This window comes from Lampris incognitus, chromosome 11, assembly GCF_029633865.1.
Source record: "Lampris incognitus isolate fLamInc1 chromosome 11, fLamInc1.hap2, whole genome shotgun sequence".
Lineage (NCBI taxonomy): Eukaryota > Metazoa > Chordata > Actinopteri > Lampriformes > Lampridae > Lampris > Lampris incognitus.
In genome coordinates this window covers 2,120,190-2,135,911 of record NC_079221.1, presented here as the reverse complement: position 1 = coordinate 2,135,911, position 15,722 = coordinate 2,120,190, and the positions used below count along the sequence as shown (strand labels likewise).

At 49.4% G+C, this 15,722-nt stretch overlaps 1 protein-coding gene across 1 annotated transcript in view; it reads right to left on the bottom strand.

Annotated features, from left to right (window-relative positions):
- The window catches only part of myo10l3 (myosin X, like 3), a 114,077-nt gene that overhangs the window by 52,447 nt on the left and 45,908 nt on the right, over positions 1-15,722 (bottom strand). Inside the window, exons 3-10 of the mRNA XM_056289230.1 lie at positions 5,070-5,228; positions 2,105-2,292; positions 1,786-1,920; positions 1,186-1,310; positions 1,039-1,052; positions 773-857; positions 543-649; positions 61-190 (exon numbers count right to left, since the gene is read on the bottom strand). Coding sequence (XP_056145205.1) covers positions 61-190; positions 543-649; positions 773-857; positions 1,039-1,052; positions 1,186-1,310; positions 1,786-1,920; positions 2,105-2,292; positions 5,070-5,228 — 943 coding nt within the window. The remainder of the gene's footprint in view (positions 1-60; positions 191-542; positions 650-772; positions 858-1,038; positions 1,053-1,185; positions 1,311-1,785; positions 1,921-2,104; positions 2,293-5,069; positions 5,229-15,722) is intronic.

Below are 15,722 nucleotides of genomic sequence, written 5' to 3'. Positions count from 1 at the left end.
CCAAATAAATCTGTTGATTACGATCTGACTGTCATCATCTATGTTTGATCATTCCCGTACCCCCTTTGGAAGTGATCTGAGCTCCGCCAGCGGTCATGAATTCAATATTGCCCATCTGGAGGACAGCAGACAGCAGCTTGAAGACATCTCTGATCTCCTCCTCAGAAAACTCCATCACTTTAAGGGCTTCCTGCAACAGCCCAGTATGAGACAGCTTGTTTTACACGAGCAAACATGCAATAATCAAAGACACATAAGTCCATTCAAGACATGACATGGATATAGTGGATATTCACTCCTTGGAGCTATGAATTCATACACTCCTAAAGGATATGACAGGGGCAGAACAGGGGCTTTGCAGTGAGCCAATATTATGGCCCTGAGCCTCTTGTTTCCTGAGACTGAAATTTCTGACTGATAGGATGATATTACACTCATGACAGGTGCTACAGTGCCCTCTAAGGGTAATATAAACCATGTGCAAAAAAAGACCCCATCCCCATAACACAACATGACACATGCCCCTCCTTCCGTCCTCGTACCATAACACTGTCAAACAGCTGCTTGTCATCCAGGCTGCTGTCCTTCACACACCCCGACTGACTGAGATAATGGTACGACTCGGGACCCTCGGACAAGAAGTACATATCTGCAACGCAGAGAAATGCATGAAAATCACATGCGGAGCGACAACAAACGGATTTTTAATTCATGCCTGACACAAAAAAAAAAAAAAAAATCCTGTGAGGTCAAATAGTTTCTTAAAGCCAACCTCTGTGATTTTTGTCTGCTCCGGCTAACAAGGCGTAGAAGATGTGGTAGTTTCTCTCTCCGGGATTCTGCCTAACTACACGGTTCTACAGTGAGCACAGAAGATAGAGGACAGATTTTAAACAATCTCTCCCGTTCCGTCTGAATGGATTTTGCACGACAGGTAATACAGGGTCATCTAATCAAATGAACACTTTGCAAACAAGACACTTGTTGAATGGGCAGATCCGAGTCAGGGATGCAGGTTACCAGACAATGCAGGGTTACCTTTTCAAGCAGATCTGAAGGTTTGCAAGTCAAGGCATTTATATAACGAAACTCACGTAGACCTTACAATAACCACACAGGTCAAAACCCCTTCAAGCCAGCTCATCCCATGTGTGCGGCCTCTATGAGCGAGTCAGTAAAGGATACAGTCAATGATGCAGCCTCCTTGGATGTTTCCGTTCTGGGAGAAATGGAGCTGGATGAACTTCCCAAAGCGACTTGAATTGTTGTTATACACCGTCTTGGCATTTCCAAAAGCTTCCATTATAGGGCTTGGGGGAGAAAGAAACATTTAAGTGGCAATTAAGCTCGTCACAGAAAGTTGAATCAGTTCATCTGGACACAACGTGTCCATCTGGACACAACATGTCTGTCCAGATGAATAGACTCAACTTCCTGTGACTTCCTGGATTATTGAGCATGCATAGACAGTTAAGCTAGTGTTACTGCATTTTAAGATCTATAATCTATCTACTGCTGTAAGAGCATAAGCAATGCAATAGTCTTTATGAATTATCAGCACAACTTTTTTAAAATCCTTTGAGAAATATCACTTACAAGTCTCAACATGAATAGTAATTTAGAGCAACATTTAAAAGTGAGCTGTCATTTTGATCTGTTTTTAATCAGTGTAAATGTATTTTTCCTCCTCTTTCTCAAGAGGAGTGACTCTCAAGTTGAAGTGTAATGCAGCCCAACTCGACACACGCGAGGGGGCGAGTGCAACGTGGCGTTTTCTCACGGCACCTGCTCTGAACGATAGCCTGCTCCACCCTGGTCGTCCTCTCTGACGGCGGCGTGCCCACTGACTTCTGGCTCATCACAGACAGAAACTTGAGCAGCAGTTTGGTGCTCTCCGTCTTCCCTGCACCGCTCTCTCCGCTGGAAACACACATTCACTCAGCGAGGGAGAGAAAACACTTCACATCCACAACCACTTGGCTGAGGAAAGGTTGTCTTCGTTTAGAAATCCGCTCACGTTCACCTTTCACGTCTCATGTTTGACGTGCCATGCAGCCTTGCTGGAGGTGAGGGCCTGCCCTGTCAGGCCTCCGCTCATGCTTACCTGATGAGCACACACTGGCTGTCATGCCTCTTCCACAGGCAGCGGTAACACTCGTTGGCCACGGCGAAGATGTGTGGCGGCAGCTCCCCCATGTGGTGCCTGCTGTACAAATCCACTGCAGCGCTGTCATACAGGCCTGCGATCCGCTTGTACGGGTTCACCGCTGCCAGGATGGAGCCTATGTTGGTCTGGGGAAAGAGGGGCGGGGCAGAGAGCAGGAAGGACACAAGTTGAGAGAAGAGAATGTGGGGGGGGCAACGTCCAAGAGTAAACTGAAAAGGGTAGAAGGGTAGGGGCTCTCCCTTTCTCTCTCATTCTGTCTCTAAGACACTCTCCCACTCAGTCTCTCTCATTCTGTCTCTGTCATACAGGTATGTCCTTCTCTCCCTCTCCCTCTCCCCCACTCCTCTCTCTCCCCCCCCCCACTCCCCTCTCTCCCTCTCTCTCTCCCTTTCTCTCTCATTCTGTCTCTAAGACACTCTCCCACTCAGTCTCTCTCATTCTGTCTCTAAGACACTCTCCCACTCAGTCTCTCTCATTCTGTCTCTGTCATACAGGTATGTCCTTCTCTCCCTCTCTCTCTCCCCCACTCCTCTCTCTCTCTCTCTCTCTCTCTCTCTCTCCCCGGCTCCTCTCTCTCCCTTTCTCTCTCATTCTGTCTCTAAGACACTCTCCCACTCAGTCTCTCTCATTCTGTCTCTGTCATACAGGTATGTCCTTCTCTCCCTCTCCCTCTCTCTCTCCCCCACTGCTCTCTCTCCCTCTCCCCCACTCCTCTCTCTCCCTTTCTCTCTCATTCTGTCTCTAAGACACTCTCCCACTCAGTCTCTCTCATTCTGTCTCTGTCATACAGGTATGTCCTTCTCTCCCTCTCTCTCTCCCCCACTCCTCTCTCTCCCTCCCCCACTCCTCTCTCTCCCTCTCTCTCTCCCTTTCTCTCTCATTCTGTCTCTAAGACACTCTCCCACTCAGTCTCTCTCATTCTGTCTCTGTCATACAGGTATGTCCTTCTCTCTCTCTCTCCCTCTCCCTCTCCCCCACTCCTCTCTCTCCCTCTCTCTCTCATTCTGTCTCTGTCATACAGGTATGTCCTTCTCCCTCTCTCCCTCTCTCTCTCTCTCCCCCACTCCTCTCTCTCCCCCTCTCTCTCCCCGGCTCCTCTCTCTCTCTCTCCCTTTCTCTCTCATTCTGTCTCTAAGACACTCTCCCACTCAGTCTCTCTCATTCTGTCTCTGTCATACAGGTATGTCCTTCTCTCCCTCTCTCTCTCCCCCACTCCTCTCTCTCCCTCTCTCTCTCCCTTTCTCTCTCATTCTGTCTCTGTCATACAGGTATGTCCTTCTCTCCCTCTCTCTCTCCCCCACTCCTCTCTCTCCCTCTCTCTCTCCCCCACTCCTCTCTCTCCCTCTCTCTCTCCCCCACTCCTCTCTCTCTCTCTCTCTCTCTCTCTCTCTCCCCGGCTCCTCTCTCTCCCTTTCTCTCTCATTCTGTCTCTAAGACACTCTCCCACTCAGTCTCTCTCATTCTGTCTCTGTCATACAAGTATGTCCTTCTCTCTCTCTCCCTCTCTCTCTCCCCCACTCCTCTCTCTCCCCCACTCCTCTCTCTCTCTCTCTCTCTCCCCGGCTCCTCTCTCTCCCTCTCTCTCTCCCCCACTCCTCTCTCTCCCTCTCTCTCTCCCCCACTCCTCTCTCTCTGAATCAATCTTGGTTTTGTGATGGAAGTTGAACTCTTTTTGTGCATGTTAATGAAAGGAGTGACTGTGTTTGATGATGTCAGTGCTCATTGTTAAAGTTTGTTTTCTTGTAAAATAAAAAAATAAAGACCTGTCGTAAATTCAATCTCCCCCCCCCCCCCAGTGTTTGTTTCTGCAGGGCAATAGAAACCATTTTTCATTGTTTTACAGAGTGTGGGCAACTTGAAAACCTGTTTGTTGTTATAAATAGTTTGTTCAAACTACTCAATGAGACTTTCTGAAACCGTTTCTTGTTTCATGAGCTGGATTACAATAAGATGAACACTGACTATCAGCAGTTGGACTGGAATGTAGACTGAATCAAGTTCTCTCTCTCTCTCTCTCTCTCTCTCTCTGTCTGTCTGTCTGTCTGTCTCTCTGTCTCTCTCCGTCTCTGTCTCTCTCTCTCTCTCTCTCTCTCTCTCTGTCTGTCTGTCTGTCTGTCTGTCTCTCTGTCTCTCTCCGTCTCTGTCTCTGTCTCTCTCTCTCTCTCTCTCTCTGTCTGTCTGTCTGTCTCTCTGTCTCTCTCCGTCTCTGTCTCTGTCTCTCTCTCTCTCTCTCTCTCTCTCTCTCTGTCTGTCTGTCTGTCTCTCTCCGTCTCTGTCTGTCTGTCTGTCTGTCTGTCTGTCTCTCTCTCTCTGGAGAAGTGAGAGATACTTGGAGGGAAAAGGTAAGAGGGCATGGTACAGACAAAGTGAGGCATGCTCTACCAGCATTTGCCAGGCTGAGATCTTGGTGAGGGACAAAGACCGAGCTGTATTTACTGTCACTACCTGAGGTCACTTACACGCCCAGAAAACGTGGCGATGCCGCAGCAAATGGCCTAGTTTGCACAGAGGCGGTGTTATTTTTGGAGCCACCCCACAGCTCGGCCCGGGCAGCGTGCTTTGGGGAAAAGGCCTTGCAGAAGTGTGTTTGTAGGTCATCGTTCCACTTACAATGATAACGGTCTATAATGCGGGTAAACCCTCCAAAATGAGATTAGGCGGTGGCTGTCCGGGTGTCCATGTGTCTGTGGGAGTTATTTTCTAATATAGACGCCAGGAGAGCCGCTCAACTTTTTATATTTGGTGCCAGATGGTACAACGGAGCGTGGGTGGTGTTTAAAGAGGACTTAAGCATTCAGCCAGGAAAAATAATTTGGAGAGGTTCGAGAGAACGGGGAAGGAAAAAAAAGAAAATAGATCGAAGTGGAATCTTGCACAGATGCTTTGTTAGGGTGCGTCTTACATAAATGTTGTCTTTTTGATAGCGTAGGTAGAGGTTGTGCATGATGGCCGCTTCATGGAGCTCTGCCAGTGTGGACATGTCCTCCACTCCATGGATGCTGCTAGGGTGCATGGGGTACACCGTCTCTCTGCTCACCTCTGCCCTCTGTAGGCTGATAACCTGAACACACACACACACACACACACACACACACACACACAATAAGTCTTCAGAATAACACACGTTCAATGTTTTAATGCAATTTATAAGTGCAAACCTGACGTAAATTCATGGACGTAAACTATACGTCAGCTTTATGGCATCTACAGGATCATATGAGTGAGGTTTGTATCTGAGCAGCCTACATATCAGTAGCACGATGTGCATTTGACAAAGGTGCACTGTTCTGTATTTGGTCTAATCCACACAAACACAAGGGCTTACAAGCAGCAGCAGTACGACTGGGAGAAAACCCTCTTTTAAGTACCCGAGGCCTTTTCTCTCCAGCATTTCCCTCCGCAGCAGACAAAGGCATGGCAGGCAGCCAGAGGCCCACTGTGAGCTGCAGCCTGAGGGGCTAAGCAGCAGCGGCGGCGGCGGCGGCGCAGAACGAGGGCACAGACAAGTTTAAACAGAACCGTGTCAGGATGCTGGCACAGTGTCAGTCCTTTCTGACGAACTTCGTGCACGTCACGCCCGGATGATAGGCAGATTCATAAGGCAGTGGAAGGAAGGGGGCGGTGTTGAGCAGGCCAACGTGACAGTCTAAACCTCTTGATGAGTGTCTTCTAATACCTGCTACCAGCACATCTGACAGGTAGGGAGGCCCTTGCGTCATGCACGCCCAGACTTCATCCTCTCTTTTGTTTCTCTTACGTGCTTTTAATCCTACAAAATGAAGCCCCGCCTACGCCACTTCCCTGGAACAGATGAGGGGAGGTGGAGGTGAAGCAACAATGACGGGTGCAAGATGCCCTTCACTTGAGTCTTAAGACTGGTGATAGCATCGGCGCATTTTGGTGTGGGAAGCATCCCGATGTCGAGCGCGTTACCGAGGGGTGAGTCAAACAGGGGACGAGGGAGGGATTTCTCGGCAGGGCTGCCATGAGCCTCGACACGGGAACGCAATAGCCCCAAGTTCAAACCACAACCATGGATGCAGAGAGATCGAAGACCCTTGAGGACTCTTTTGTGAGCAAAACATCAGAGGAGCAGCCGGGGGGTGGGGGGTGGGGGGGTTGCAAGGAGCAGAGAGACAGTACTGCATATGTGTTGGTCAGTTGATGGAAAGCAGAGTACTGATCGATGCTGACGGACAGAGGGGCTGTGGTTGTGGTGTGCCAGTGCATTACAGCTGGCTCTTCCGGCATATTCTGCTGTGCCCCTACGGGGAGCAGACACTGGGGCTTCCCACAGCTGCTGAGTCAGCACAGACTGGGTGCTGGCACACTGCGGCATCGGTCTGCAGGAGGACAGCTAGTGGAGAGACCAAAAACAAGGCCAGAGGTTTATGCTTTCACTATATTTCTGAGGACTTCGTTTAATCTTACTTCACTTCAGTTCACTTTAATCTAGTTTAATTTAGTTTCATCTCAACGTTTTAAAAAACCACGCAGAACAGTTTTTTCCTGGGAATAATGATCAGTACTGCTGGAATACGATGAGGACATTCTGGAGTCTGGAATGGACATCCAGTGTTTTGGAATGAAGCCTTTGATATCAAGTACCACATGCATATTTAACAACGTCCTGAAGCAGGTCTTCAGACGCGTCTCCACTGCAGCCCTTGCTGACAAAAGGCAGGGGACGTTACCGGGACGCCGCCTCTCCTTTTAGTTGGGTGCACTACATTCCTTAAAATAAATCCAGAAAACGGAGGAAAAATAAAATCGGAGTTTGGGAAATGACACCCAGAACGTTCCAGCTCTGTGCAGCGAGGGCGAGGCATTAGGACGCAGGACCACACCTCCACGTTTCACAGTTCTGCCCCCGGGAGGCTGGCGGAAGGGCCAAAGTCTCGATGAGAAAGGCGGTCCATGGACCCGACCGCTGATGTCATACTCTGAACAGACGCTTCAGGATTTACAGCCACCCACAGCAAGCCATCCTTAACCCTCCGGTCACAACCCCACCCGCTCCACTCTAGTAAATTGGACCCGCCCCGCCATGCGGGGCCTGATGGACACACAAATCAAACAAGCCTTTCGCATGTAGAAGCTACTTAACCACTGTTAACCTTTTCCACCCTATAACATGGCAGTAAAGTAATGAAGCGAGGTTACACGGGACGCCCGGGCTGTCGTCTAATGGAATGAGGTCGACTGCCGGCCGGAGCATCATCACATTAAAAGAGAGCACTGCTCGTACCGGCAGTGATGGACACCCACGAACACCTTGGGTGAGATCACTCCCTGCATGACGTCTTCAGCACAGCCGCTGCTGCCCAGCTCAGCCAATGAGCACAGACTGCAAATATGACACCGAATTTAACTTCCTGCTCCAACAACACAGCTTTTGTTGGAGCACCGGTAGACAGATTGTCATGAACTGGTAAAGTTCTAACACTTTACTTATTGTGACACTTTACTGACTGTGGCACTTTACTGACTGTGACACTTTACTTACTGTGACACTTTACTGACTGTGGCACTTTACTGACTGTGGCACTTTACTGACTGTGACACTTTACTTATTGTGACACTTTACTGACTGTGACACTTTACTGACTGTGACACTTTACTTATTGTGACACTTTACTGACTGTGACACTTTACTGACTGTGACACTTTACTTATTGTGACACTTTACTGACTGTGACACTTTACTGACTGTGACACTTTACTGACTGTGACACTTTACTTATTGTGACACTTTACTGACTGTGGCACTTTACTGACTGTGACACTTTACTTACTGTGACACTTTACTTATTGTGACACTTTACTTACTGTGACACTTTACTGACTGTGACACTTTACTGACTGTGACACTTTACTGACTGTGGCACTTTACTGACTGTGACACTTTACTGACTGTGGCACTTTACTTATTGTGACACTTTACTGACTGTGACACTTTACTGACTGTGACACTTTACTTATTGTGACACTTTACTTACTGTGACACTTTACTGACTGTGACACTTTACTGACTGTGACACTTTACTGACTGTGACACTTTACTGACTGTGGCACTTTACTGACTGTGACACTTTACTTATTGTGACACTTTACTGACTGTGACACTTTACTTATTGTGACACTTTACTGACTGTAACACTTTACTGACTGTGACACTTTACTGACTGTGACACTTTACTTATTGTGACACTTTACTGACTGTGACACTTTACTTACTGTGGCACTTTACTTACTGTGACACTTTACTTACTGTGGCACTTTACTTATTGTGACACTTTACTGACTGTGACACTTTACTTACTGTGGCACTTTACTGACTGTGGCACTTTACTGACTGTGGCACTTACTTATTGTGACACTTTACTTACTGTGACACTTTACTTACTGTGGCACTTTACTGACTGTGACACTTTACTTACTGTGGCACTTTACTTATTGTGGCACTTTACTTACAGTGACACTATTTATTGTGACACTTTACTGATTGTGACACTTTACTTACTGTGACACTATTTATTGTGACACTTTACTTCTTGTGAGACTTTACCTACTGTCACACTATTTATTGTGACACTTTACTGATTGTGACACTACTTACTGTGACACTTTACTTACTGTGACACTATTTATTGTGACACTTTACTTATTGTGACACTTTACTTACCGTGACACTATTTATTGTGACACTTTACTTATTGTGACACTTTACTTACTGTGACACTATTTATTGTGACACTTTACTTATTGTGACACTTTACTTACTGTGACACTTTACTTACTGTGACACTATTTATTGTGACACTTTACTTATTGTGACACTTTACTTATTGTGGCACTTTACTTACTGTGACACTTTACTTACTGTGACACTTTACTTACTGTGACACTATTTATTGTGACACTTTACTGATTGTGACACTTTACTTACTGTGACACTATTTATTGTGACACTTTAATGATTGTGACACTTTATTTATTGCGACACTTCACTTATTGTGACGTTTGATAAGCAAAACACAAAAATGTGGCTAGTGGGTGTTTCGTTGGTGCAGGTACAGGAGTAGCAAAACAATAATGGCAATCCTGCAATTGTGTGCCTATCTATTAAAACACAGCATGAGGGGCGTCCTGATAGCGTGGCGGTCTATTCCGTTGCCTGCCAACATGGGGATCACTGGTTCGAATCCCTGTGTTACCTCTGGCGTCTCTACAGACACAATTGGTCGTGTCTGCGGGTGGGAAGCCGGATGTGGGTATGTGTCCTGGTCGCTGCAGTAGCGCCTCCTCTGGTCGGTTGTGGCGCCTGTTCAGGGGGGAGGGGAATTTGGGGGAATAGAGTGATCCTCCCACGTGCTATGTCCCCTGGTGAAACTCCTCACTGTCAGGTGAAAGGAAGCGGCTGGTGACCCCACATATATGGGAGGAGGCATGTGGTAGTCTGCAGCCCTCCTGGATCAGCAGAGGGGGGGAGCAGAGACCGGGACGGCTCGGAAGAGTGGGGTAATTGCCTGGATATAAGTGGGAAGAAAAAAAAAGGTGGGGGGAGAGCCTGAGGATAGCCCCTGCAGTAACCCATCCTCATCTCATGCACACTGCTAAGAATGAAAAGCATCTATTTTCAAAACTGCACCAGTTCAGCACCCTGAAGTGTGGTGCAACAGAAAAACATCGACTGCGTCACGTTACACAACCAGACCACGCTCAGACAAACCAAAGTAACAAAGACTTCCAGGCAGACTCCATTTTGTGCGTTTGCATTCTTCACATTCCCGAGGCTTCTGCTCCGGGTTGCACCGTGGTGCCTTGAACGAGAGCCGATGTAAGATAACAAACAGCTGGGAGGCGGCCGAGGGACGGGATCATTTGCAGTCACACTGAGGACATCGAGCTCCCGGGGAGGAGGAGGAGGAGGAGGAGGAGGAGGAACGTGGCCGCCGAGGCCCAGTGCACAACAAAGCATGGCTTAACACTGGGAGAGCACCGTCTCTAAAGCCCCTCCAGAGACATACACAAGGTATGTCCTCCTCAGCACCGGTGGTGTCAAGGGAAATATATTTACCACGTGTGGCTGAGACAGACAGATACAGAGAGAGAGACAGACAGACAGACAGGCAGGCAGACAGACAGACAGACAGACACAGAGAGAGAGACAGACAGACAGACAGACAGAGACAGACAGACAGACAGACAGACAGGACAAATACAGAGAGAGAGACGGACAGGCCAACAGGACAGATACAGAGAGAGAGACGGACAGGCAGACAGAAAGACAGACAGACAGATACAGAGAGAGAGACAGACAGACAGACAGATACAGAGAGAGACAGACAGGCAGACAGGACAAATACAGAGAGAGAGACGGACAGGCAGATAGACAGATACAGAGAGAGAGACGGACAGGCAGACAGAAAGACAGACAGACAGATACAGAGAGAGAGACGGACAGACAGATAGATACAGAGAGACCGACAGACAGGCAGACAGGACAGATACAGAGAGAGAGACGGACAGGCAGATAGATCCAGAGAGAGAGAGACAGACAGATAGATACAGAGAGACCGACAGACAGAGAGACGGATACAGAGAGAGACAGACACAGAGACAGACAGACAGACAGACAGACAGACAGAGAAATAATAGTGTGTGTGTGTGTGTGTGTGTGTGTGTGTGTGTGTGTATACCAGTGAGACTATGTGGAACATCATGTGATCTTGGTGTTGTTGTTTCGGTGAAGACTTGTTGTGTTCACATTTACACAACAGCCTTGGGGAGGTCTGAGTCAGTGGAGATGCTCGGAAGCAGAGCCAGTTTCCCAGCATCACTAGAGAAAAATAATAGTGTGTGTGTGTGTGTGTCTCTGTGTGTGTCTGTGTGTGTGTGTGTGTGGAGATGTTCAGAGGAAGCTGAGCCAGTTTCCCAGCATCACTAGAGTGTCATGTCTCACGGGTGGGCCTGCCGTGGTCTCAAGCCTCAGTTTCATCCCCGTCACACTTGGTTCTCGTCCCACAGACCGACAGCACCGCTCATTCTGGTGTTGTAGAAGACCGACAGCACCGCTCATTCTGGTGTTGTAAAAGACCGACAGCGCCGCTCATTCTGGTGCTGTAGAAGACCGACAGCATCGCTCATTCTGGTGTTGTAGAAGACCGACAGCGTCGCTCATTCTGGTGTTGTAGAAGACCGACAGCATCGCTCATTCTGGTGCTGTAGAAGACCGACAGCGTCGCTCATTCTGGTGCTGTAGAAGACCGACAGCATCGCTCATTCTGGTGTTGTAGAAGACCGACAGCACCGCTCATTCTGGTGCTGTAGAAGACCGACAGCATCGCTCATTCTGGTGTTGTAGAAGACCGACAGCACCGCTCATTCTGGTGCTGTAGAAGACCGACAGCGTCGCTCATTCTGGTGTTGTAGAAGACCGACAGCGTCGCTCATTCTGGTGCTGTAGAAGACCGACAGCACCGCTCATTCTGGTGTTGTAGAAGACCGACAGCATCGCTCATTCTGGTGCTGTAGAAGACCGACAGCATCGCTCATTCTGGTGTTGTAGAAGACCGACAGCATCGTTCATTCTGGTGTTGTAGAAGACCGACAGCATCGCTCATTCTGGTGCTGTAGAAGACCGACAGCATCGCTCATTCTGGTGCTGTAGAAGACCGACAGCATCGCTCATTCTGGTGCTGTAGAAGACCGACAGCATCGCTCATTCTGGTGCTGTAGAAGACCGACAGCATCGCTCATTCTGGTGCTGTAGAAGACCGACAGCGTCGCTCATTCTGGTGCTGTAGAAGACCGACAGCGTCGCTCACTCTGGTGCTGTAGAAGACCGACAGCACCGCTCATTCTGGTGCTGTAGAAGACCGACAGCGTCGCTCATTCTGGTGCTGTAGAAGACCGACAGCACCGCTCATTCTGGTGTTGTAGAAGACCGACAGCACCGCTCATTCTGGTGCTGTAGAAGACCGACAGCATCGCTCACTCTGGTGTTGTAGAAGACCGACAGCATCGTTCACTCTGGTGCTGTAGAAGAAAGACAGCATCGCTCATTCTGGTGCTGTAGAAGACCGACAGCATCGCTCATTCTGGTGCTGTAGAAGACCGACAGCATCGCTCATTCTGGTGCTGTAGAAGAAAGACAGCATCGCTCATTCTGGTGCTGTAGAAGACCGACAGCATCGTTCATTCTGGTGTTGTAGAAGACCGACAGCATCGTTCATTCTGGTGTTGTAGAAGACCGACAGCATCGCTCATTCTGGTGCTGTAGAAGACCGACAGCATCGCTCATTCTGGTGCTGTAGAAGACCGACAGCATCGCTCATTCTGGTGCTGTAGAAGACCGACAGCATCGCTCACTCTGGTGCTGTAGAAGACCGACAGCATCGCTCATTCTGGTGCTGTAGAAGACCGACAGCACCGCTCATTCTGGTGCTGTAGAAGACCGACAGCATCGCTCATTCTGGTGCTGTAGAAGACCGACAGCATCGCTCATTCTGGTGCTGTAGAAGACCGACAGCATCGCTCATTCTGGTGCTGTAGAAGACCGACAGCATCGCTCATTCTGGTGCTGTAGAAGACCGACAGCGTCGCTCATTCTGGTGCTGTAGAAGACCGACAGCGTCGCTCACTCTGGTGCTGTAGAAGACCGACAGCACCGCTCATTCTGGTGCTGTAGAAGACCGACAGCGTCGCTCATTCTGGTGCTGTAGAAGACCGACAGCACCGCTCATTCTGGTGTTGTAGAAGACCGACAGCATCGCTCACTCTGGTGTTGTAGAAGACCGACAGCATCGTTCACTCTGGTGCTGTAGAAGAAAGACAGCATCGCTCATTCTGGTGCTGTAGAAGACCGACAGCATCGCTCATTCTGGTGTTCTAGAAGACCGACAGCATCGCTCATTCTGGTGTTCTAGAAGACCGACAGCATCGCTCATTCTGGTGCTGTAGAAGAAAGACAGCATCGCTCATTCTGGTGCTGTAGAAGACCGACAGCATCGTTCATTCTGGTGTTGTAGAAGACCGACAGCATCGCTCATTCTGGTGCTGTAGAAGACCGACAGCATCGCTCATTCTGGTGTTGTAGAAGACCGACAGCACCGCTCATTCTGGTGCTGTAGAAGACCGACAGCATCGCTCATTCTGGTGCTGTAGAAGACCGACAGCATCGCTCATTCTGGTGCTGTAGAAGACCGACAGCATCGCTCATTCTGGTGTTGTAGAAGACCGACAGCACCGCTCATTCTGGTGCTGTAGAAGACCGACAGCATCGCTCATTCTGGTGCTGTAGAAGACCGACAGCATCGCTCATTCTGGTGCTGTAGAAGACCGACAGCGTCGTTCACTCTGGTGCTGTAGAAGACCGACAGCGTCGCTCACTCTGGTGCTGTAGAAGACCGACAGCACCGCTCATTCTGGTGCTGTAGAAGACCGACAGCGTCGCTCATTCTGGTGCTGTAGAAGACCGACAGCACCGCTCATTCTGGTGTTGTAGAAGACCGACAGCATCGCTCATTCTGGTGCTGTAGAAGACCGACAGCATCGCTCACTCTGGTGTTGTAGAAGACCGACAGCATCGTTCACTCTGGTGCTGTAGAAGAAAGACAGCATCGCTCATTCTGGTGCTGTAGAAGACCGACAGCATCGCTCATTCTGGTGCTGTAGAAGACCGACAGCATCGCTCATTCTGGTGCTGTAGAAGAAAGACAGCATCGCTCATTCTGGTGCTGTAGAAGACCGACAGCATCGTTCATTCTGGTGTTCTAGAAGACCGACAGCATCGCTCATTCTGGTGCTGTAGAAGACCGACAGCATCGCTCATTCTGGTGTTGTAGAAGACCGACAGCACCGCTCATTCTGGTGCTGTAGAAGACCGACAGCATCGCTCATTCTGGTGCTGTAGAAGACCGACAGCATCGCTCATTCTGGTGCTGTAGAAGACCGACAGCATCGCTCATTCTGGTGTTGTAGAAGACCGACAGCACCGCTCATTCTGGTGCTGTAGAAGACCGACAGCGTCGCTCATTCTGGTGTTGTAGAAGACCGACAGCGTCGCTCATTCTGGTGCTGTAGAAGACCGACAGCACCGCTCATTCTGGTGTTGTAGAAGACCGACAGCATCGCTCATTCTGGTGCTGTAGAAGACCGACAGCATCGCTCATTCTGGTGTTGTAGAAGACCGACAGCATCGTTCATTCTGGTGTTGTAGAAGACCGACAGCATCGCTCATTCTGGTGCTGTAGAAGACCGACAGCATCGCTCATTCTGGTGCTGTAGAAGACCGACAGCATCGCTCATTCTGGTGCTGTAGAAGACCGACAGCATCGCTCATTCTGGTGCTGTAGAAGACCGACAGCATCGCTCATTCTGGTGCTGTAGAAGACCGACAGCGTCGCTCATTCTGGTGCTGTAGAAGACCGACAGCGTCGCTCACTCTGGTGCTGTAGAAGACCGACAGCACCGCTCATTCTGGTGCTGTAGAAGACCGACAGCGTCGCTCATTCTGGTGCTGTAGAAGACCGACAGCACCGCTCATTCTGGTGTTGTAGAAGACCGACAGCATCGCTCACTCTGGTGTTGTAGAAGACCGACAGCATCGTTCACTCTGGTGCTGTAGAAGAAAGACAGCATCGCTCATTCTGGTGCTGTAGAAGACCGACAGCATCGCTCATTCTGGTGCTGTAGAAGACCGACAGCATCGCTCATTCTGGTGCTGTAGAAGAAAGACAGCATCGCTCATTCTGGTGCTGTAGAAGACCGACAGCATCGTTCATTCTGGTGTTGTAGAAGACCGACAGCATCGTTCATTCTGGTGTTGTAGAAGACCGACAGCATCGCTCATTCTGGTGCTGTAGAAGACCGACAGCATCGCTCATTCTGGTGCTGTAGAAGACCGACAGCATCGCTCATTCTGGTGCTGTAGAAGACCGACAGCATCGCTCATTCTGGTGCTGTAGAAGACCGACAGCATCGCTCATTCTGGTGCTGTAGAAGACCGACAGCACCGCTCATTCTGGTGCTGTAGAAGACCGACAGCACCGCTCATTCTGGTGCTGTAGAAGACCGACAGCATCGCTCATTCTGGTGCTGTAGAAGACCGACAGCATCGCTCATTCTGGTGCTGTAGAAGACCGACAGCATCGCTCATTCTGGTGCTGTAGAAGACCGACAGCATCGCTCATTCTGGTGCTGTAGAAGACCGACAGCATCGCTCATTCTGGTGCTGTAGAAGACCGACAGCGTCGCTCATTCTGGTGCTGTAGAAGACCGACAGCGTCGCTCACTCTGGTGCTGTAGAAGACCGACAGCACCGCTCATTCTGGTGCTGTAGAAGACCGACAGCGTCGCTCATTCTGGTGCTGTAGAAGACCGACAGCACCGCTCATTCTGGTGTTGTAGAAGACCGACAGCATCGCTCACTCTGGTGTTGTAGAAGACCGACAGCATCGTTCACTCTGGTGCTGTAGAAGAAAGACAGCATCGCTCATTCTGGTGCTGTAGAAGACCGACAGCATCGCTCATTCTGGTGTTCTAGAAGACC